We start from the raw sequence: 23,106 nt of genomic DNA, 5'->3' as shown, positions 1-23,106 counted from the left end.
GTATTGCGTTTCCTGTGGAGCTGGTGCTGTAGAGGATGGATGGGTGGATGGATGGAAGGGTGTGTTTTTTGTGTCGGGGTGGGGGCTGGGGGGGAGCCGTGTTGTTTTGTGCTTTTTTAAATGCTGGGAGAAGTCAAAGCCATTTATGTGAAAAATAGTATTTCTATTTTTAGACTATATTCTCCTGGCAGAGGAGCCCGGACGCTTTAGTCTCGTCCCCTCTTTTGTGCTTTCCTTACAGATTGTGCAAAATGGCATGATCAAATACAACTGCCGGGGACTTTGGGCTGTGCCGAGCGGGGCGACCCGGGGTGGGGGCTGGGACCAAACCCGCACAATACCCGTCCCTCCTGCCAGCCCCACGGGATGCTGGGGGGGGGGGGGCGAGGGGTCCCCCCCTTTCCCTTAATTTAACGTTTTGCAGACTTTTGCCGCGGATATTTATTATAACCGGGGAAACAAAGCGACGGTCTTTTCCCATTCTTACAGGATTGTCTTTGTCTAGCTGCTTGTTTTGATGGGTGTAAAACAAATAAGATTAGACTGAGCAGCCGAACTGAAAGCGATAGCTGGGAGGAAAAGCCAATGAAAGGTTGCCGGGGAAACGAGCATAGGGGAAGCTGAGTGGGGGAGCAGGTGGCAATCATGTGGGAATACTGCAAACAGTGTAAAAAAAAAAAAAATCTAAAAAAAAAAAACAGGGGCTACCTCGATTATCTCTGCTGTTCTTTGTGGCAGTCACAACTTTAATTATTCTTTATAAATAGGTGTTAATTACATTTCTGGCTCAGGCTTACAGTGATTTCTAGAAATCTGGTTTTAAGCATCTGTTCTTTCTCCTCTGCAAAAGAAGGTTATCTTTCTTTTTTTTTTCCTTCCCCCTCCCTGCTGTGAAATTGTACGTGCAAAAAATTGCAAGGAATCCTGTGAGGCAGTATAAAAAAAAATGTAAATTATATTGAATGAAGTTGACAGAGGTATAATAGTGAACTCCCACAGCTGATAGCTTCTGCAAATCATTTCTTAGAATTTTCCAGCAAATGTCCCTATGAGAACAGTAGGTAGAATGAATTTACCCTAAGCAGTGATTTTGTGTTAAGTGATATTGGTATTTTTACAAAATCAGATGGTTATATGGCAGAATAATCAGTTCAGGGGAGTTCACCATATTCTAGGGTTTATGCACTGAGCAGAATTTACAAAAATAATGAGATTATTCTCCTCTTCGTCTCCAGCCCCACCTTTAGCCACAGACTATTACATATCTGCTGGAGTAATACCCACTTCCAATGTCAGACTCCTTGTGGCAACTTTACTTTTTAAACTGCAGCTGAATATTTTGCTAATTGTGGCAGTCTCCTACTGTAGTGGCAAACAATAGTGGGAAATAGCAGAAGTGCATCTTTAAACAAGGCTATTGATGCTAAAAGTGTTAAAAAAGCATAGTAGACTAGTAGGTGATAGACGGTAGCGTAAAAGATAGGAAAATGTGGTTGCCCAGAAAATGCTCATCTATCACACATCAGGAGGCACAAGAGAAGCAGAGCAAGAAGACAGAACATGCCTTTCTGTCTTCAGATTTTCAGTTGTTTGGTTTTTTACTTTCTTCCTTTCTCTGGTGCAGGATTACTTTGAATGCAAGTTCTGGCAGGAATGCTAGTGCTTAGTTTAAATAATAATAAAAAAAAATCCCCCTTTTAATTTGCTTTGTTTTAAGTATTGCTTCTACTGCAATGCTTTCTGTGAAGAAATAATTGAATGGCCCTCTGAAAACTGCACTGCTTTACAATGTAGGGGAGGGGGGAAATCTTGAGGGTGTGTGTGCATGTGTAAAATTCTGTATTTTACAGTCTGTGCATGTGCAGAGAGATGTATTCTGACATGCATTGTAGTTGTACGTGAGAGTAAAATAATTTTTCTTCTGTCCAAAACAGAGATACTGTGTTCTAAATCTGTTAACTTAGTCATGACAATAAATAAGGGTGCCTTTTATTATACACAGCTGCATTGTTTGTTTTAAGAGTCATCAGCTAGTAGTTACATTTTCATTTTCTGTTCAGTTTGGTGTTTCTACAAAGATTTTAAAATAATGTAATCCTTGTTTTATGGCGCACGTGTTTCTGCCCTGATCTTCCTCTTTTCTTTGTTTTAAGATTGTATGAATGGATACAGCCTGCATGTACATAGTGACATTTTCTTTTTCCATATAAAAGATTGCATTGTAGAAACTCTTATAGAAAATTAGCTATTAAGTTAGCGAAATTTAATTTGGACTGTTACGGATAAAAAAGAAAGATTAAAATATTAAAACCTCTTTCTGTTCAGACAAAAAGGTGGAGAAAATGTAGTTGTCTTTAGACACAACAATTTTTTTAAAAAATTGTCATCTCAGTGAACTGCTGGTCAGAAAGGATGGAATTTCACAATTGGCTATTGATGCAAGGTGAATACTAGCCATCAGTTTAAAGTCCTATCCCCGTGTACTCTACTAATCAAGTTCCCATGTTAGATACGGGGATGCCTCTCCACTGTTGACTGGCTTGGGTGCCTCCTTTTGCTTTCTTCCTCTTTATTAATTTTACCTTTTTGAGCTCTCTAAGAGAGCCCGAGCTGTTGTGACAAAGGATGGTTACAATGAGCTAGAAGGGGTATATTTAAAGATCCCATTTGAATGGGTTTGGAATAGTCTTCATCATCTTTATTTGGTCCTGTTAAATATTGTGACTCTATTGAAAGAAAATCCAGTTGCGTTAATCTTACATATATTTAATGTATTAATTTTTTTGAAATAATATCTTCTAGGTTACAGTGAATTTTTTTCCTCTCAACCTTCCTACTTGGTATGCTGGGAGTGTACTAATTAAATGCAGGTTATTTTCTGTGTGTAATTGTCATACTGTTGGTACATAACCTAGAGCCACTCCACACCCCGAGGTTTTTCAAAAGAAATAAAGTCTGATTGCATCCCGTATTCTGGCAGGGGAATTTGCTGTTTTCTTTGGGAACTTGCACTTTCAAAATAATTTCAGCAAACACCCCAGGCAAGAAACGGGCAGTGGCAGAGGATATTACAGCGAGAGGGAGAGAGATGCAGATAACTTGACAAATCCACTTGTCTGTTTTGGCAATCTGTGTCCACTAGACAACTCATTTACATGCCTGGACACACTAAAATGTACATTTGTTTGTCTGTGGGACAGCTGACTGGATACACTCCGATGCACTGGCAAATACTGCAATGCAGTATTTTTTTTCAATGTCATTGGGGTTTTGGGGGAGAAGTGGGCGCAAACAGTCCTTTAGCAAGTAAGGCGATGTTAAAAAGCGTGGTACCTCTCTAAAGGAGAGGCCAGATTTTGCAAAATTTGCTAATCTGATGGAAAGTCACCCCTCCCCCATTGCACTCCTCTCCCTCTCTTGCTCTTTTTTTTTCTTTCCGAGTAGGATAGAGAAAGAGATGGGTATGCATGTATTTTTGTGTGTGTTCATGCATGTGTATCTTCCCTTCTCGTTTGAATAGATGTTAAGGAAAATGCTGGGATTTGTATGAGAAGGGAAGGGACATTCACATAATGTAATACTTTCCAATTGTTTGTGTAAATATCCAGTTACCAGCAGTGTAGGACTTCCAAGCAACTTGAAAAGCAAGGCACATTTTTAATTTTTCTAAAGAATTTTGCAAAGAGGAGGGTAATGTTTCAATTCAACAAGTACAATGGATTTAATACTAATAAAAATAGTGTTTAATGGGGACCTGTATCTCGCCTTAGCCTTTGCATTTGAGTGTGTTTAACTATTTGCAGTAATGTAAAGTGAAGATGTTGGAGAAACGGATAATTCAAAGACTGCTTGCTTTTTCCCCTCAAATGATCAATCTTTCTAAAATATGGGAATATTTTAGGTGCAGGGGGCTTTTGTAGGTCACTAGCTTTACAGCAAGAAGAAGAAAGGAGGGAGAAAAGGTCTCAATGTGTCCAGAGGCAGTAATTGTCTAAAATTAGCCATCTAGAAAAAGCCAGGAAAGGCTTGGAGGAAGGAGAAGGAGGCACAAATATGTGAAACAGCACTGTGTTAGTCGGGGAGATAATGAGTGATAAATTTGAACTGGTGCAGTGGTGTGATGCCCATTAATTTCTCAGAACCTTGACTTTGCAGGTTTGTTACTCTGTTGTTCACACCTTTAATTATAACCAGTTTTGGATGATAGCTTGGGGCACTGAAGATGAGACCTTTGTTTGTTGTTTACTTATTTAAGTATTCAGACAGAGTTTGCAATAGCATTGGAACATCAGTGTTAGAAATGAAATACTTTCAGATGAGATTATAATAAGGCTGCAATTAATTTTTGCAACTACCTAATATTGTCTTATTTGTAGCACTTACATTCCTTACATAAACTCATTAAGAATTTGCTCAATAGAACCAGTGTTAGGTTGATCTTTATTTTTTTATCACTATAATCTGTTTTCCCTAACTGTTTTGGAGCTCCTAATGCATTATTGCTTCTCTAAGGACCCCAAAAAGTAGGGAAGAAGCTGAGAGTCTCTTACCTATTGTTCTACCCTTGACTGTATCTTGCGTGAAGACTTTGACCTCAGTGAAGAAGAAAATCTGTAAGAGTCAGGAAATGCTGCAAACCAGTTAAGAATTGTTAATTAAATGGGATGAAAAGGCAGAATATTAAGAAAAAAAAAAATTAAAAAAAGATAGCTAAACCTTTGTGCATCCTCTCTGGAAATGGTTTAGTTGCACAGTAAAATACAAGCCTGGCTTTGACAATATTTAGAGTCATGATGTATATAAAATTCTGTAGTACGCCTTTGTTGCTAAGGCACATGCAGTTGCATCAGCAATGTTGTTGTGATGGGGAAATTAGATGTCCTTGAATTCTAGAAAAAAAACCCAACTTATTTTCATTTATTTTAGTCTTTAATATAAAAACTTTTTTTATTGCTATAAAAGCTCTTACATAGTATAGTTGGTATTGTTCCCAGTCTGAAGCCATGCGCCAGTATTTTTCAGTATTGGGGTGGTAGTGTATCTGATGGCTCTTCAGCATTCAGAACTCTTAGAGGTAAAGACGATATGATAATGTATGTTTGTTTCAAAACAGACACAAATGACTATGGGAGGTGGTTCTGTCATTCGCAGTGCTTCAAGAAGGTTCCATGCGTAATGCGTCTCTGTCCACGTAAGTGATTTTTTTCGGTGTTGGCAGAGGGCAGCGATGCCACTGGAGCCTTTCCAGTAGTGTAAGTCCTTCAGATCCAGCCGCTCCGCTGCGTACCCGGGTGCGTTCGCCGAGCCGTGGAAGGAAAACCAAACAGCTCCCTCTGGTTTTTGCTTCCTGAGGGACATTTGGTGAGAACGTCCCATCTGACCTTCCATGTAGAGACCAAAAGATTGCTGCTGGAGCAGGTAACCACTGTGCTTGGGCCCTGTGTGGTGGCCTATAATTGCATGCTTGCTCGTTTGGAGTAGCTGATACTGTTTTTTCTGAGCACTGGCAAGTATTTACTCCCAGGTTGAGTGCTGTTGAAGAGCTTCTGTAGGGACATGAGGGATGAAGGAGGCTTGTCCTTATTTTTCCTCCGCTTATGAATCCCTCACTATTGCATACTGGAAAACTAGGAAAGACAGTAATACTCAATTTATAATTTAAGGTAGATCTGACTCATCTTGAACTGTTATGTCTAATTGCCCAGCAAGGATGTGGAATTCCAGGACCCGACTCTGTCCCCTTGTCTCTCCCGGTACAGATCAGGACAGTTGCCAGAAGTCCGTGTTTCTCTATTGCTATTAAAAGCAAAATTGATATTTGTGACTTTGAGAATTATTAATGTTAGACTAAACTTCTTTGGAAGATTTTGCGTTAGGCATTTCTTTTATTTAATATGTGGATTAATTTAAACTCTTGATGTCTGGTATATGCTTAAGGTATAGGGAAATCAACCTGTCTATAATAGGTCTGGTTTGAGAGGGTCATAGTAAACAACACGGGCAAAATACTAACAAACATTTTTTCTGAGTGAAATGCTAATCCAGGGAGGAGGCTGTGCCTCTTCTCTGTCCTCCGAAGCTGATATGTAGACTCCCATAGCAATCAGCAATTTGATCTTAAATAATACAAAATTCACGATTCAGCAGCATGAAACAACCTGTGTTTAAGTCACTACACTGTGGTGAAGTGTTAACACATTCTGCATTTGGAATCCGAGATATTTGGGGGTATTTGGTTTTTTACTTGATTGAAGGGTTTATAAATGTGACTGTTAATTGCTGTCCTTGTATTCATCTTCTCCTACGGGTCATCCTTGATCTTCAGTGGTGGTCAGTGACTCTTTGCTTTACTATGTGCAGAAGAACTTGTGGGCAAGGACTCATCCTGTTATTTCTGTAGAGCAGAAGGCACAGTCACGACACCATAGAAGTAATAATGCATGTAAACAAATGCTCCTTAAATAAAAATAGTTCAATACCATTCCCTGTATATCTTTGTTCCAAATGAAGTTACTGGCAGTAGATGAGTAGGGGGAAGTTGATTTTTAGCAGAAAGCGTGAATGCTGGAAATTCTTCCTGATATGCATGTGCCAGCTATACTGTGGCAACGTTGCTGATGATTCCCTTCCTGTGAGAGCAGCTGTTCAGGGAATTAATCTCTTTGCTTGATGCGGAGGGTCCTGAACAATTCAGTGTGCAGCTACGGTGGTGGCTGTAGCCATTTTCAGTGTGAACATTGATGGGAACTAACTCCATGATCTAGCACAGTAGCATATTATTCTTTAGACTAACTGGGCCAGGGCAAAAATTATCATTTTTCTTGTATTTTGTGTGCTCTGTGAGATTCCAGAGTGCACTTCAGAATTTGACATTGCGTTTGATAATTTATAGAGCACAGTTTATATTTAACTGTAGACACACTAATCCAGGAAAAAGAGTAGTTTATTTTTAGAATCCTTTTTATTGTCTGTACTTTTCATTACCCAACTACTGAAAGAAGTGTTCACAAATGGAGGTGCTTACTGGGGTAGAAATTGTTGAGTTTAATTTCCATCGTTAGTCTTTGCTATATGCAAAAATGAATGTTATTTGTGTGATGCTCTTTGTGGTTACCAAGAGGCTTTGCAGCCGCACGTAGCCATTGCAGCTGCGGCAGGAGCCATGTTCTCCACCACTTCAACACCAGCCTGGACCGGGACAACTGGGCTGAATACCCCAGTGGTCAGGGATGCTTAGGTGATAGATTAGTTTTAATAATGGCACAAGTTACTCCTGTCATCTTGTTCTTCTTTGAGGTGAAACATACAGATGAAGTGGATCCAGCTCTAAGCTTAAAAAGACTTCCTATGACTGCTGAGGATTGTGAGGGAAAGCTAGCCAGTAGAAGGGATGGTAACTTGGTTATTTTGACTTTTTCAATACTTAAGTACACTGTTGTTATGCATTTAGGCTGCTAGAACATTTCTACCTAGTAATCTGTAATAACGCTGCCATTTTTCTGGTTGCCTGTTGACCTGTAAGCCAAATGTAATGTCTGGGTTTTGAGCAAGGACAGCCAGGATGGTCGGTGTCCCACCCGTCCACAAGCCCCTGTGTCTGGCCGGGCTCCTGCTGGGTGCATCAGCAAATTGTGCTTTAACGAAGAGTATGTTATCCATGAGGTCCGCTCACCTCTTCAGGAAGAGTTTTGAAGGATTTTTAATTTTTTGGTGCTCAGGGTATGTTCGTTTATTTGAATAAGAATTTGGTGGATTTGAATACGATTTCATTTGGAAATTTTAGTAATTGGAATAAGGAAGGTGTTTGGTTTGGCCTGTGGCGTATTTTCGTTTCTTAGGACAGAGATTAATAGAGTTTACGTCCAGAATAAACTGTTAGGATCTGTTAGCCTGACCTGTGACAGGTGCATATATACTTGATATTTTGTCCTTTATTGATGAATAATACATTATTAATCCATGGTAATGGATCTTACAGCTTAGCATAGATGCTTTTATGCATGAGATAGTTTTAATTTAAGTATTACTGAGGTATTTATCCCATGTAGTACATTAAAACTTACTCATTTAAGCCATTGTGTAGATATTCCTTTTGTGAGACCATCAGAGTAAACGGCTGCCTCCGCATACTAAAAGGTCATTTCTGATCATTTTTCTACCAGAAATTTCTCAGTCTTCAACTTTTTATTATCTCTTCATGACCTTTAAGACAGGTGATGGCCATATTACTTTGGAGTAATTAATTTTAACTTTGTCTACCATAGATATGTTACAAAGCAAGAATTCCTATATTTCAAGAAAAGATTATTTTTGTAAGCAGTATTAGTGTGGTACAGGGCTCTAGGCTTACAGGTGAATTGTATAAAAGATGTAAACTTCTGTATTACTAATACAGTTCAGTTTAGGAGAAATATGCTGTTGCTTTGCAGTAAACTAAAATTTCTAATGATGGAGATAGGACTTAGGTGAATATCGTAATTTCTATTTTGAGGTCTATCTCTTAGACCTCCAAGCAGCAGTATCCATAGAGATGTTGTTGCCAGCAGTCAAGATGTACACATGTTGATTAGTATTTCCTAATTGCATTTACCAGTGTGTCTTCATTAAGGTCCTGTTGAGGACGAAGCCTTAAAATAACTTGGTTGTGGCATGTGTCTTGTTAAGCCATCCATTCCTGCCTAATATAAGCCTATCTTTGCATGAAAAATGTATGGGCAACATTTTCAGAAGAACAACTTATGGCTTAGGAGCTGAAATCCTATTTTAGTGAACATTAATGAATTTTAAATGGCTTAAGGGCTTCTGAAAATTAGAGCTTTTGTTTCTAGAACTTCTGTAGAAATAACAGCAGTGGGGGGTTGGATGTTCCTTGACACCATGGAGAGCCTGCTCTGTCCTTGCTTTGCTTTGCCTTCTGGTAAGTAGATGTTTTTAGGTTTCAGTATGGCTTGTAATATAGCTTTCACTGTCTAAACTCTCAGGTTGCAAATGATTCCAGATTATTTTCTTAAAGGGAAAAACATAAAGTGGAATTGTGACAGGTCTACAGCAGCTGAAGACTTGCAGCTGTCTGCTGCTTACACGAACATGTACATACCCGTGGGAATCTGTGCGTCAGTAGACAGTGCAACATATTCCCAAGGTCAGTAACATAATTCAGTTATAGATTAGTAATATGTACTCAGTAATATAGTCAGTAAACTAAACAAGTAGGTAGTGATTAGGAAACAAAAACAGAGCTAAAAATAAAATTCAGAAAGTAACCAAAAATATGAAAAGACTTTTTCAATTTCCTTTGCTTTCATTTCAGTGTATTTGTAGGCTCCGTGTCCTTTATACTGAGGATCTGTCTTAGATGTGTGTCTCTACCTTGCTCTATTATTATCATTTAGTATCCAGGCTTTTGAGGAACCCTCTTCAATCTTTCAGGGTTTGTCTTGTATACTTCATGGTTTTGGTGCTGTTTCTTTTTTTTATCACCCTGCTAGCACAGATTTTAAATGTGTTTTTTGTTAGTCACCGAATCTTTTTCAAGAGGGACAAGGCAGTCACTGGGAGACCTCTTCCCTTTGTATCTGCCTAATAAAATGTAATTCATGGACAAAAAAGAGGATGTTTTCATCAAATTTTGGCTTGGAGCATCAATCAAAGATGTCATCTTACTGTTGAGATTTTTTTCAGACTCCTTTGGCCTTCATATGCATCTTGAAAGAACAAGTAGTAATTCACATGAAAAGCCAGGAGGGGATAAGAAGCAATCTGCAATGATGAAATAAATAAGGCCCTTGTACCGAGCAACTTTGTACCTAAAACTTTACCAGTTTGGCAGAAGTAGAAGGGTGATTGCAGAGGAAATAGATCTTCCTTCAGAAGGCAGAGCCTGACCACACTGCCTTTGTTCGGGTTTAAAAACCGTACAGACCTTTGAGTAGAGGCGACCAGTGACCCCCGGGGACGCGGGTGGGCAGGAGCCATTGATGGCCATGTCACGGCACAGAAGTAGGACACCTCCCCACCACCGGCCTTTGTTACGGTCCATGGCGTGTGGGACACAAGGGGTTGTAAGGGGCTTTAACTTGAGCTAATTGTGTAACCCATCTGACAGACTGGGGGAATGCATCCATTTTTCTCTCCAGGTGTTTTCTGTGATGGCTTTCTCCAAAGCTGTGTTCTGGAGCAGTGTTTGAATGCTGTGAAGTCAAGGCTCTGTCCTCCCAATCTTCATATGTAAATTATTTTTAATGGCAGAAATGATTACAAGCAAATTCAGCTGAAACCAGCCTAAATAAAGGCGATAGCTGGCTGGCTTTCTAGAAGTCTGTTTTAGTGGAAAGGATGACCCTGATACAGGGGTCTTCTGTGACCATCACCTATTACACTAGTTTTCCCCACTTACCCTTTCGTTAGTGCTGCTGATCACATTTGTTGTAGACCTTCATAAGAAGTTTGGAGAACACTGAAGATTAGAAACAAACACCTCTGTTTCAAACACGCATAGTTTCTCCGTAGTCATCGCAAGAGGTGAAGAGGCTGGAAATAGCGATTGAAAATGAATCTCAATACAAGTTCATAAAGAACCTCAAATACTGTGAGTTGAGGTAATATGTATGGTAGAGCTATAGCTATATTCTGCTTCTGGAATAATGTTTTTTGTCCTTGCGAATGTGCAGTGCAGCACTTCTGTTGTGCTTCCCAGAAATGACTGCTTGTCCACACGTCTACTCCCCAGCCCTCTCTTTCCTCTGCGCTGTGGGGAGTGCTGTATGTATGCTAATTGCAGTTCTCCAGTTTCTCATCCCCAGAGTACATGCAGGAAGAATAAGGCCATATGAAGTATGTGATGTGATGCCTTTTGTTCCTATCTCGTGTGTGGTTACTGGACGTGAAGTTCTGAGAGTGGCTTCCTCTACTGATTACCTTAGTAGCTATTGAAATTGTTGTGAATTATTTCAGTGTCTCCTCTCCCCCCATTCCCTCTTGTACTTGAAATCAAATGCAAAACTGTAGAGCCCATACTTCATGGGAACAGAAGACATATCTGAAATGTAGAAAAAAAGATGATGACTTGGTGCATCATAATGCTGGTTTGCTTTTTGAAAAAGTTGTTAGGAGTGGTGTCCTCATCACTAGGCCAGGTTTGAGGGTATGGTGCTGTGTTATGGAGCTGTTGCAGCTTACTGTATAACTTCAGCAGTTTGCCTAGGTACTTTCCTCTGGTGTGGTTTTTTCCCTTCTGCAGAATTTGGGATAAAAGTAATAGGTTTTGCCTTTCTCGGTTTTGTCACTGTGGTACAGCGGCAGTCCTGCCTTTACTACCCGTTTGTACAGCGTCTAGCAGGGCTTGGTGCTGGTATCAGTTCCATCCTTCAGGCACTGCTGTGATAACAAGTAATATTGCCAATAGACTTTGCATTCATTTCACTGCAGATTGGGGACAGAATATTTTGTTTCAGCATATTCACGCAAAAGCCTATAATGGACTAGATCAGGATAAATTTAGCTATTAGAGAAAATAATTTTCTCCTTTATCTGAACTGAGATTTGCCTCTTAAAATGAATGCATTTGTTGTCTTCTCCATTTGGATCATTTGTGTGCTCAGTATGATTATTGTGGCACCCATAAATGTGAACTTGCTGAAAATGTTTGAATGCCATTTCAACCTGAGTGCAGTGCACTCTGAAACTGAGATTTTTTTTGTAAGACGACTGTACCCCTGCCACAAGAGCCAGAGCTGAGGTGAAACTTTCAGCTATATTTATATTTAAAATATTAAAGATGACTTTTACTCAAAGGAAGGTAAAGATGGAGCATGTAAAAGTGCTTATGAGTGGGGAGCATGTCAAAATATGGAGGGTTAGATAATGATCTGTTTCTGGGATACTGGATTTGCCTCCTGGCAGATTTACTCAAAAGCTTCATTTTTCTCCTTTATTTCATGTTCATGATGTATTTATTAGGTAAATAATAGCAAAGTCTAGTTGTGCAGTACATAAGCTTTAATAAAAATGTAATTGACAGTGAAATTTGACAGTTGTGTTACAGAGAAGAAAATCTGTACTGGAGCTGCACAGAGAGCATCGTTTGCCTCTCCTAAGGTCATTTCAGAAAGAAACCCACATAACGTGAGGTTCAGGTGCACCTGCTTCTCGCTCTGGCTGGAGTTACGGTTTTGAACCAATGAAAAATTAAAATCACAATTATTTTTTTAACACCCCTATGGGAAGAAGACATGATCTGTCCTGAAGATTTTATGATCCAGTGTCTCATTCTGCAGAAATGTAGAGATGTGCGTAATCACTCTGAAACAAGTAGCAGTGGCCGCATCTGAAGGCGGGGTGGGGGCATGCAGCTGATCCAGGGCTGAGGGACCTGGTCTTGGGTGTATCTGCATGTTCCACTCCGTACCTAGGGACCAACCTTCTGGCTGTGGCATGGCTAATCAGGCACATGCAGGTCAGCAGATGGGAGGGCTATGGATGGATCAGGCAGTGCCTGTAAATTGGGCTTTTCTCACCTGTGGAAAAGTTCTTGTGGAACCAAGATTTCCATTCAAAAAAGCAGATATGCTGGGAGCTAAAGCCTGTTTCTTATTATAGAATGAAAACCTTTGTGAATCTGCATTTATTTTCTTTGAGAGGTTTTGTTTGTTTCTCCTTTTGTCATCGTTCAGGAGATGGCTGTGGGACCTCTGCCATGGCACCATTTGTTTTCACTTGTAAAAGCAAACAACTTGCGATGCTAATTAAAGAGTTTTTTAGATAAAGTAAGAGCTTTGCATTATTTATCTAAATTCTTTTTTATGGGAGAATGTTCTGAGTTTGTTCATTAATGAACACTTAGAAATAATATAAAATTAGACCTCATGAAGAATTCATGAGGTCTGATTTACCATGATCATTTTTCTTGGCATTTAGGTGCTGTGAACAGTTCATTATTCATAGATAACTTTTTTGACTTAGGAGTCCTCAAAATGGATATGTCTGTGTGAATTCTCCTTAGCTTTTAGATCATTGTTTTTTTTCAGGTTTTGATTTTTAGGAAAAATTGCTTGTGGTATGTTTAAAAACACTTCGGTGTCTATAAATAAGACTTAAGACTTTTAACTGTTGTTTTTTTAATTCATATCAAATTAATTTCCTGTTGTGGAATATGGGCAGTAGAGTATACATAACTCAGATAACAAGAATAGGTGCTAATTATTTGATGAATACAAGCTCCTTTCAGTGTACGTATATGACAGTCTTTCAGCTCAACATGCAGAGCTTCTTTTAGACTGCTAAGAACAAATTCTGTAAATATAAATTAAATATAAAATTACACTATTGAGCCATTGGCTATTGTTTATGCATGCAATAGGGAGATAAGACTGTCTTAATCAGTCTGTGGGTAGTTTTCTAAATGATTCATTAACTGTGTTTTGTAATGGTAGATGGATGTCACATACTTACTGTAATAACTGAAGATTAATGTCAGTTACTCTAGCTTGTTTAAGCATTGTAATAGTTGTGTTTATACATACAGGTATTCTTTGCATTATTGCTGGAGCTAATATTTCAGCAGGAGTAAATTAAAATGGAATTAATTGTAAATAAAATATATGAAGATATGACAGAGAACTATTTCCAAAACATTATTTGTAATGTAGGAGTTGTTATAATAGGTATTTGTTGCTGATGTTTTGTAGGAGGGGTTATATCAAGCCTGTTGGTAAGCAGTGTTTTGCAAAACACTGGCAAAGCTTATGCTGTCTTCCCCAGCAGCAAAGCATTTCTTTCTTTGTGAAAGCTGTCAAACTAAAATACCTCATGCTCTGCTGATACATTATCTTACTGAGAAAAGTAGTACACCAAGAAGTCATTTTTAAAAGCAGCAGTCTGATGAAATACATCCAGAATTTGAAATATAGGTTGCCTTTAACTTAGAAAATTGCAGTCTTGAAATTCTGTCACAGATAGTATTTTTTCAATGTTATAAAGATAGAATATTCAAATTATTGGTGGCTAAATTATCAATGCCTAACAGTAACTGCAACTTATTCTTCTTCAAAGATACTGTTATCCTGTGTATAAAACATGGTGTTGCAGTATTGGGAGTCTGGCAAGTTGTTGCCAAAAAACCCCTCTCCAAAACAAAATGCCTTTTATATACCAGTAGCATGTGAATGTCATCACACATGACACTTGCACTGCAATATTTCAAGACCAGTAGTAGCTGCCTAAATTGGGTCAGAGAAGGTCTACAAAAGCATAAAGACATTGATAATTTTAAGTGGCATGTATAGAGGTGTAATACTCTTACCCCTTGACAATTAGTATCTTGTTTAAAAAATTCAACATTGAGGTTATGTCACTGTTAGATTTTCCACATTTGTTTTGCCTGTATCCAAATAAGCTCTTGATGAGTTAGTTACAGCCTCCTTCAGTATTTTTGTAGAATTGAATTACAGCCCAATACTTCTTGTGATTCTAAAAAAAAAAAAAAAAAAAAAAAAATTACCACCAGTAAATGAAACATAATGAAAGCTAACTGTGCCCTGGAAACTTGAGTATCTATTTAAAAAATGTTCATATTGTGACTCAGGTATTGAAGTAAAAATCTAAATCTTAGTGTTCTGGATAGAAGAAAATACAGCAAATGGCACATTGAAAGCTATTCTTTGAATAAATAATGTTACTCTTATGTAATGTGCTGACTGACGTGGGATCAACAACTTCTTAATATTAAAAGCAGTCGTCAGCAATAAATGCCCCAGTGCATGCACATTGAACTCTTAACAGTGGATTTGAGCTTCAGATGTGTAGGGGAGAGGACAGAATGTTTGGAAAGGGGAGCTGGGACTTACCTTTTTGTTACCATTAATAATTTAAGACTTTACTAATGATGTGAATCGGTATGCACATCTAAAAGAAGTATTATTCCTTTGTGCCCATAAGAACTTTGAAAGCAAGCTCTGGTACATAACTGCTTTTGTACAGAAATCACTCCGTAAATGGAGACTTAAAATTATGCAGTTAAAAATTACATCTGAAATACTTTATCAGAAATGTTTCTAATAATTCTTCAGCATTTCTCTCTATCTATTATCTTGCTTTTTTATATAGCAAATCAATTTTCACTAACCTACAACTTTGCAATAATTTGAAGGGCAAATAAGTGCCTTGATTTTCCTTTCTACTATTGGAAAATGAGGGGAACCTAATTGGAGTTAAGTGAGAGTAACTAGGAAGAAAACCTGGCACCTGGTGCAACATTAGCTTATGCCAAGATATTTTGAAGTATTACATGAGGAAATCTACTTGTTCAAGAACAGATTTTTACAGAACAGCTTACTCTTAATGTTCTGAATGTGTTAAATATCTGAATTGAATTCTCTTTATTTGCTTGGTATGGAAGATGGCATGCTGAAAGTGTAATTAGAAAGAGTTTGCAAAATGCATAAGTAGGACAGCAGCCAGTTTTTGAATTTTGTTTTCTTTCACAGATTTTAAAAGATCTGGGGTTATTGTTTATCGTGGGAACTATAGATAGCTTTTGTGTCTGTTGCTAATAATAGATGATGTACCTTCCTCGGTGCATTGTGCTGAAGTCCTGCTTCTGCTGTAACTGAAACCAGCAGCGTGGTGTTCCTGTCAGCTCTAGGGGAGCAGGATCAGACCCTAAAATTGCAGTTTACCTTGTGGGGCTTTTATATTGGAAAGGATATGGTCAGATGATGTAAATGCACACGGAAAGCTGCAGTTCATCATACCAACTGCTTCACTCATCTTCTGTCTTCTTGTCAGAACTGGAATATTTTTTTCCCCCCAGTTTTCATCAAGTTGATGCAAATACCACATATATGAGCGCACTGTGCTCAGCTGAAGTGTGTTTAGCCTTGGGGTACAAAACCCTGACCCAGTCTTGGGGTACAAAACCCACAGCAAAGCTGTGGGTTGGTGTCAGTGTATGCTGTGGGTTTACGGGGATGCAGAGATACGGGGATGATCTTCCAGCAGGAATCCCGAACCAAACAATTTAGCAGCATCTGAAGTATTTAGTAGTATGTGTGACTAAATACGTGTGTGAAATCAGATTGAAAAAAGGAAGTATGGCTGATACAGGGTAACAGGCAAAGTCCTAAAGGAAAAGCATACGGGGCTGGTACGGCTTGATGGACGATGTCAGCAGTGCTTGGTGCTACGTGGCTGGTAAAGCTGGCAGGGGGATTCTGATTTGGATGTGTCTGTTTGTTTCAAGTTACTATTTTTGTGGAGTTTATTTTGAAAATGATTCTGCTGTATGGTTTAAGGCCTTTCTGTTAAGCACAATGTGGCAAGGCTTCTTTTTATTTAAAAATTGTTAAACCAAGGAGCTGTTCCTGGGTTTGATAATAAAAAAATAATGATAATTCAAAACTTATTGGCATTGATAAAAAAGAGCGTTATTTCCTGAATGAAGCATTAAGTGAACACTGAAGCATTTAAATTAAAAAAAAATAAAAATAGAATTGACCTGAATATATCCTATTTAAAGTTTGAGCCACCCCCATGCAGTTAATTCTAGAATAGACACCCCTTTTTTGGGGTGTGTCCCCCATCTTCCTCAATTCTAGGCCTAATTTGTCACAACATGTACCTCCCTGGATTTAAAAAAGAAAGCAAATTAAGTCTTGGGTAATTATAATAATTACCAGATCGGATGAACACAAGGTTCAGAGTGTGGTGTCTTAGCCCTCAGTTCTCCCTCTGTCTGTCCCTGTCCCTGGGCAGTGGTGTCTTGCCCGGGGCAGCAGTTTGCATCGCTGACTCCCTGAGTCTTTGACGGAGGGATGCTCTTTGGTAAGAGATAGAATTGAAGCTGCATGTGGCAAACTTCACGTTAAAGAGCAAAAGCCACTATTTGCATTGCTTTAACTTATCCACGTTTGAGACTAAGATGATGTCTTCACTGTCACCAGTGCTGACAAGGGAAGGACAGGCTGAAAGCCATAGTGGAGGCAAATAATTATACAAAAAAAGGCTTGAAGTACCCAGGTTTTTCTGCTTCCTTTCTCTGCCTGTGCAGTTTTCGGATGAAAAACTTGCATTCTTCAGTCCCCAGCCTGCAGATAACATGCAGGCAGCTTTATTCACGTGACCGGTGGCATTGGCAACAATGGGGCTACTGTCCTGCATGCACTTTGCTAGGCTGGATTCTTATTTGTCATTTTTTTGGAAAGGTCTATTTGAGTCTCTTCTATGAAAAATTGGAGTTTCGCATTGCAAGATAGAAGTGCTTGTTAAAATTCCAGCCTGCACCTGATAAGCCTTGCTCTGATTAAACCTTTTTGATTCCAGTAAATATCTGAAGACTTTGTATCTCTGAAGATTGCAAATCCAGGGCTTTATTATTTAAAAGAGGTGTCAGTTAGTGAAAATGTAACTGGAGAATATAGGTCATCACTGGAACCAGTAAATGGTATGTCTTGGGACACTGAGTTTATTAATTGAAGGCAATCGGAATGACAACATTTTGCGGATTGACTGTGCCTGGTTAATGTTGTTGTCATTGCACTCTGTGATACAGTTATTAAATAGGTAAAATATTTTACCTTTTCATATAGAGCCATACACTTACTTCATCTGATTTAATGGAACTATAATTTTAATTATGATTATTACCTTAAATTATAATTAAATTTATGTGGTTTAAATTACATTTGTGAAATGGCTGCATGAAGAAAGCAGAAATTCAGCTTCGCATTAACAAAAAAAGAAGGTTTTTTTACTGCATCTTAGTATATGCTCACAGCCAAGAGACTAGCATGACCTACTTTGCAACAATAACAGAGGAATCAAGCCGGGTTTTTTTTTGTTGAAGTATCTAAATTGGCCTTGAATGCTACCTACTTGTTCGTTTGTAAGTATCTTTAAAAATAGCTATTGTATCTGTGAAACTTAAGGGGGTTTCTTCCCCCTTCTGCTCTTATTTTGCTGTAGATAATTAGCACCATGGAGCCTCAGGTGTCGAATGGCCCTACTTTCCAATACAACCAATGGACCCTCCAGCAACAGTAGAAACTGCCCTTCCCCCATGCAGGACAGGGGCTGCTACAGATGACAGCAAAACCAACCTCATAGTCAACTATTTACCCAGAACATGACCCAGGAGGAGTTCAGGAGTCTCTTTGGAGCATTGGTGAAATCGAATCCTGCAAGCTCGTGAGAGACAAAATTACAGGGTAAGTGCTTCATATTGTTGACTTTCTGTGCATCAGGGTCAGTTTACATTTGGGGTCAGCAAAAACCTCAGTGCTTACATTGCAAATGCCTAGCACAGGGAATACTGCAAATACCGTGGTAAACTCCTTCAGATGGTAAAAACCTTTAGTTTTCAGTGATGCACACTGGATCTAGGACAACTGGAGGAGAAGCCCCTTGTCTTTCAGCCTCTGTACAGATCTGAGGGGAAGTATGAACGTTGCTGGCCTGCATGCAATGCAACACACTGCAGCTTCTTGCAGCAAAGCTCAGATGATGGCATTGCTGTCCTGATCATTCTGGTTTTATTTAACATTGACTAAAATCGTAGGAGGATAGTCTAAATGGGTTGAGCCAACTGACGGTTCCTAATTCTGGCTGGTTCTTTTGAACCTTGCATATTTTCATCAAATTCTTGCCTGTTAACAGCACTGTAAAGTCAAGATAGTTCTGCAAGCCCATCACAGCTTATTTACCACAGTGTTGCGGAACTGCAGTGGTCTGTAGTTGGAGCCACTGGCTCGAGATTTCATTTGGATATTTGTGGATATTGGAACTCAGTGCCATGAAAACATCCTTTTCCGCATGAAGCAACACCCATTGGTAGGTGCCTTCGGAATAAGAAGAGCCTTCCATTATAGGTATTAACCTCAAAAAGGAGAGCGATGTCTGCACTATCACTAGAGGAGGCGTGGAATGGGTGCGGATGCACCTAGCTTACTCTGTATCCTTGCTGCCGCAGCCAGGAATTCACTGATGGTACAAGATGATGGGATGAACGATCAGCTTATAGCTTGTTTTTATAGGTTGTGTGTGTACTCACACCATAGGTGGGGAACAGCTGAAATTTCACTGCTGGTCAGTGCATCACCAGTGCTGTTATGCTCAGCACAGAGAGCAGCAGCCTTGGGGAGGGAAGGGTTCCAGAAAAGGAGCCGTCTTTCTCAGATGCGCTCCTGCCAACCTGGGTGTGTGCTCTGTAGAAAGAGGCACCGTGTAAAGATGAGGAATTAAAATGCAATCTCCATACCTACTTCGATAACAGCCTGGCAAGCCGTTGCATTGGCAGCATTAGGATGATCTGCTTAATGCTTTTAAACATGCAATGCTTTCTTTTTTATTTACTTCTTGACATACAGTGATGTTCTGGTTGAACACAAGGCGCATAACAAATGGTAGTAGCTGCAGGGCAGCTCAAGTCCTCAGAAGCGTAGTCCGGCAGGGCTTGCTTTAGCACGTTGACCATGATGTATCTATTTCAATATATCTTGTGATCAGGCCACAGCTTCAGGGGTAGTAAAGGGAAGAAAATTGAGACATGGAATTGACTTTTATTTATTCTTTTTTTCTACTTAAATTGCTTATAACCTCCCACTCCAAAAACTTCAATGCAAATAATTGAAGTCCTCCTCTTTTTATAAGCATAGCTAGCCCAGTATCCCAGTGTGAAATACCACCCTTGATATCTGCCACCAGACCAGTTTAGCTGCAGACCATTGTTTTTCTTTTAGTCTGAAAATAATCTGAGAAATTAAATTGCGGGTTACTTCAGTTATTTCAGAATGAAGTGAATACTGACCTTCATTTGCAGGAGCGTAGTGTGCCTAGTTTGAATTTTGATTATGGCAGGTCCTGTTTCGTGAGTTTTTTGCTTCCCGTATTCCTCAAATTCATCGTAATTTTCTTGTAACTTAATTTGAGAACTTCAGTGTTGTTTTCATAGGGAATTGGCTGTCTTTGGATGGACAGCCATTACTTCATTGGCTAGGAACAGTATTCTTTTTGTTTCATTTCATCTCCAGGCTTTTGTCTCTGTATTTGAAGATGGGAGAAATTTGCTATATGATCTTCTGACATATTCTTGGGTAGTTTCTTGCCTGTGCTTTTTCTTTCCATACAAAGTTTATTTATGATCAATAAAATACTTTAAAGGAACCCTTCTTTAAAAAAAAACTTACACAGCTTCTTTGAGGACATCACCCTTAAGTGACTGAGTAGTCTACATATTGTTTTAGAAAGTGATACAAGTGCAAAAGAACCTAATTCACAAAAAAGAATTATCCTCCAAAGTCTCTGTGCCATTTTCGAAAACAGAATTTAATCTGCCAAGGCTTTCAGACCTGTTATCAAGGTATTGTGCAACATTACTAAGTTTTAGGATGCGTGTTCATTCCTCACGTGGAATTCAGTTAGTAAATCAAATGTAGTCCTCTGCCAGAAGCAGTCTGTGTTTTAAAGGTTCTTAGAACACTGAAAGTAACAAATGGAATGCACTGAGGTCATACCAGCTCATTTTTCCAGATCATCATGTAAGTGTGTTCTTCATTAGGCTTTCTAGGGGGCTATGGTTTTTGGGAGGGGAGGGGTAGAAGTATGCTAGTAAGCTGTTAGAGAAACAACTGGCTTTTCAGGGGTTCTCTGCTTTTTTTTCCTCATTAAAAAAAAATCAACATAGTTTTTTTGACAGTGAAAGCTGTATTGCAGAAGAAACAGTAAATTCTTGAGCTATTCCTGCTGAACAGGTGAAGGTCTGAAAAAATTCAGGTTTTGTTTGCTTTTGGATTTTTCATTGTTTCTGTTCAAAATTTTGTGGTTTTAATAAATCTCAGCTAAGCATGCCCTCTGTAGTATGCCTCTAAACAAATGTTGGACCTCTTTCCCTTAAAAATGAGGATTGTCTTGATAGATAGTAAGTTTTTCTTCTTGCTAAGGTAAAATATCAGGTAAATCAAGGAAAGCCAGGATGAACAATTAGCTGCAGATAGGGGTTGCTTCAAGAAAAATAGAAAAGATCATAAATCATCATTAAACAATTACCCTGGCAAAACCACATTAGAACATCTCGAATGTATTTCTGAGGCTAGATGGGATTGAATTGGTTCATGTAAAAGATTCGATTTCCCCTATCCTGTTAAGGAATTTCACAGATTTTGTGAAATAATGTTTAGGCTCCCAAAATACTTTTTTTCAAAGAGTTCAGTGCTAAACAAAGTCTGTTAAACATACAGGATCCCTTTGGAGAGGATTTATGATCTGAACTCTCTTATTAATTTTAAAATGGATTAAACAATCTATGTCAGGAATAATCATCTTCTCCAAGTCTCTTTGCAGTCATAGAACAGTAGTGGGGGTTTTTAAGAAAATTGATTCGTGATGTTACCCCTCGCTTTGGAAAGACACATGTTTAAACAAGCATATTCCTTTACTAAAAAAAATATGCTAATTTGGTAGTACACCGTACTGAGTTGAATAGGAATGACAGCTTCTAAGACAGCCTTTAATTTGGTATTCAAAACCAAAATTGTAAACTTCGGTTTTGTTTGGTAGCTTCTCAGAACAGGCAGGATATACAGTAGCGTTTTTAAAAGATGCTAATGACTTGAAAGAGGAGATGGAAGTCAGGCATACATTTTAATTATGGGGGAGGGGTTGTGATAGAAAAACTGTTTTTTTTCCACTGCAGAGATTTTAAGGGAATGAGACAAGGAAAAACAGGCTGAAGATAGTTGCCTTCATTTGGCAGGGGTGTTTAATAAAAGCAGAACTTGTGGTTGTAAAGTGTGCTTATTAAATTCTTCATTTACACTACCTAATTAATTCTAGCATTTTAAATTAACAGTGAAACTGGTCCCTGCTGTACCATTTCATAGCTACAGCATATTTCGTCCAACAACCCAGTTGTTCAGGTTTAATCAGCTGCTCACAAAAAATGAGAAGGAACTTGAGTTTAAAAAAAAAAAAAAACAGCTAAATGGCATAAACATTTTAGAGCAGTCTTAGATGAAGGGAAGTGACTTCATGGGGGAGGACTATGGCTTCATATGGATGTGAGGCTTGGTGCTTATAAGTGATGCCAAGCTATACAGTGTTGCAGATGCTCTTTATTTCTTACTTTGTCCAAAAAAAGCCAGTGATAAATATCTTCCTGACTTGGGGAAGGAGAGGGCTTGAATTCATCAGAAAATTCTGATAAGAAATGCTGAACTTTTGTCCCATGTTTGAAAACAAAAGATCTAGTCAGCATAGTGTCCATCAGAGAAACTGCAGTTGCTGCTGGCCAAATGAGTTGTCCTTGTTGACATAGTTTGTGTGTGGGAGAAGGGAATGTTTGTTGTTAATTTTTTAATTGATTTGGTGGCATTAGCTGAGCTCTTAAGAATTTTTGTTTCTCTGTAATCTACGCAGGAATTTACATCTCAAAATTTTCAAATGATTGACATCTAAAATCTTTGAATCTCAATCTTTCGTACCTTATAACAATGCAGGCGCACTGTAAAGCAGAAAATTTATTGGTACAGGATTTCTGTGCATCACTTAACTTATGACAGAGTTTGCATATTCCTGCTGTGTGGTACAATTTGATGTTCTTTGCATGCATAATCAGGAGCTTCATTGCTCCTCTGCCCAAAATGCAACTCTGTTTTTAAATTGTTCCTTTTAAATTTGCAATTCCTTTAAGATTATACACAAAGATTTACATCTCTTGTTTTAATTTCAGGTATTTATAATAGGGCTGGTGCAGACTTAGATTAAAACTGCAGATCAGAAATAATTGTGGCATTGTAAGTCTAATATATTAATATTGATGATCCCAGTGAAAATCCAGGACAGGCAAGCTATTGACTCAAAGCAGTATCATCTGTGTGTTGTCACATGTTAGGAGAGAAAGAAATATTGACTGTTTTACCTAGAGTCCTTTCTAGAAGTCAGGGATTGTCCATTCCTTACTCTTCAGATAATCAACCATATGATCCAAGAAACAGAAGCTAACAAAATGGCAGAATCAAAAATAATGCAGCATTATGAGAGAATACAGGAAAATACCTTCCATGTGAGCAGTGTTCAATGCTCATTTCTCCATAGAACGCAGTAAATTCCTAACCTCAG

The 23,106-nt window shown here is 38.7% G+C and overlaps 1 protein-coding gene across 1 annotated transcript in view; it reads left to right on the top strand.

Annotated features, from left to right (window-relative positions):
* ELAVL4 (ELAV like RNA binding protein 4) overlaps nucleotides 1–23,106 on the top strand; it is a 65,760-nt gene that overhangs the window by 3,970 nt on the left and 38,684 nt on the right. Inside the window, 5 exon segments of the mRNA XM_075759444.1 lie at nucleotides 17,959–18,000; nucleotides 18,002–18,058; nucleotides 18,060–18,111; nucleotides 18,114–18,149; nucleotides 18,152–18,201. Of these exon segments, the coding sequence (XP_075615559.1) occupies nucleotides 17,959–18,000; nucleotides 18,002–18,058; nucleotides 18,060–18,111; nucleotides 18,114–18,149; nucleotides 18,152–18,201 (237 nt within the window).

The sequence above is a fragment of the Balearica regulorum genome, chromosome 8 (genome assembly GCF_011004875.1).
Source record: "Balearica regulorum gibbericeps isolate bBalReg1 chromosome 8, bBalReg1.pri, whole genome shotgun sequence".
Classification (NCBI taxonomy): domain Eukaryota; kingdom Metazoa; phylum Chordata; class Aves; order Gruiformes; family Gruidae; genus Balearica; species Balearica regulorum.
This window is presented reverse-complemented; position numbering and strand designations above follow the sequence as displayed.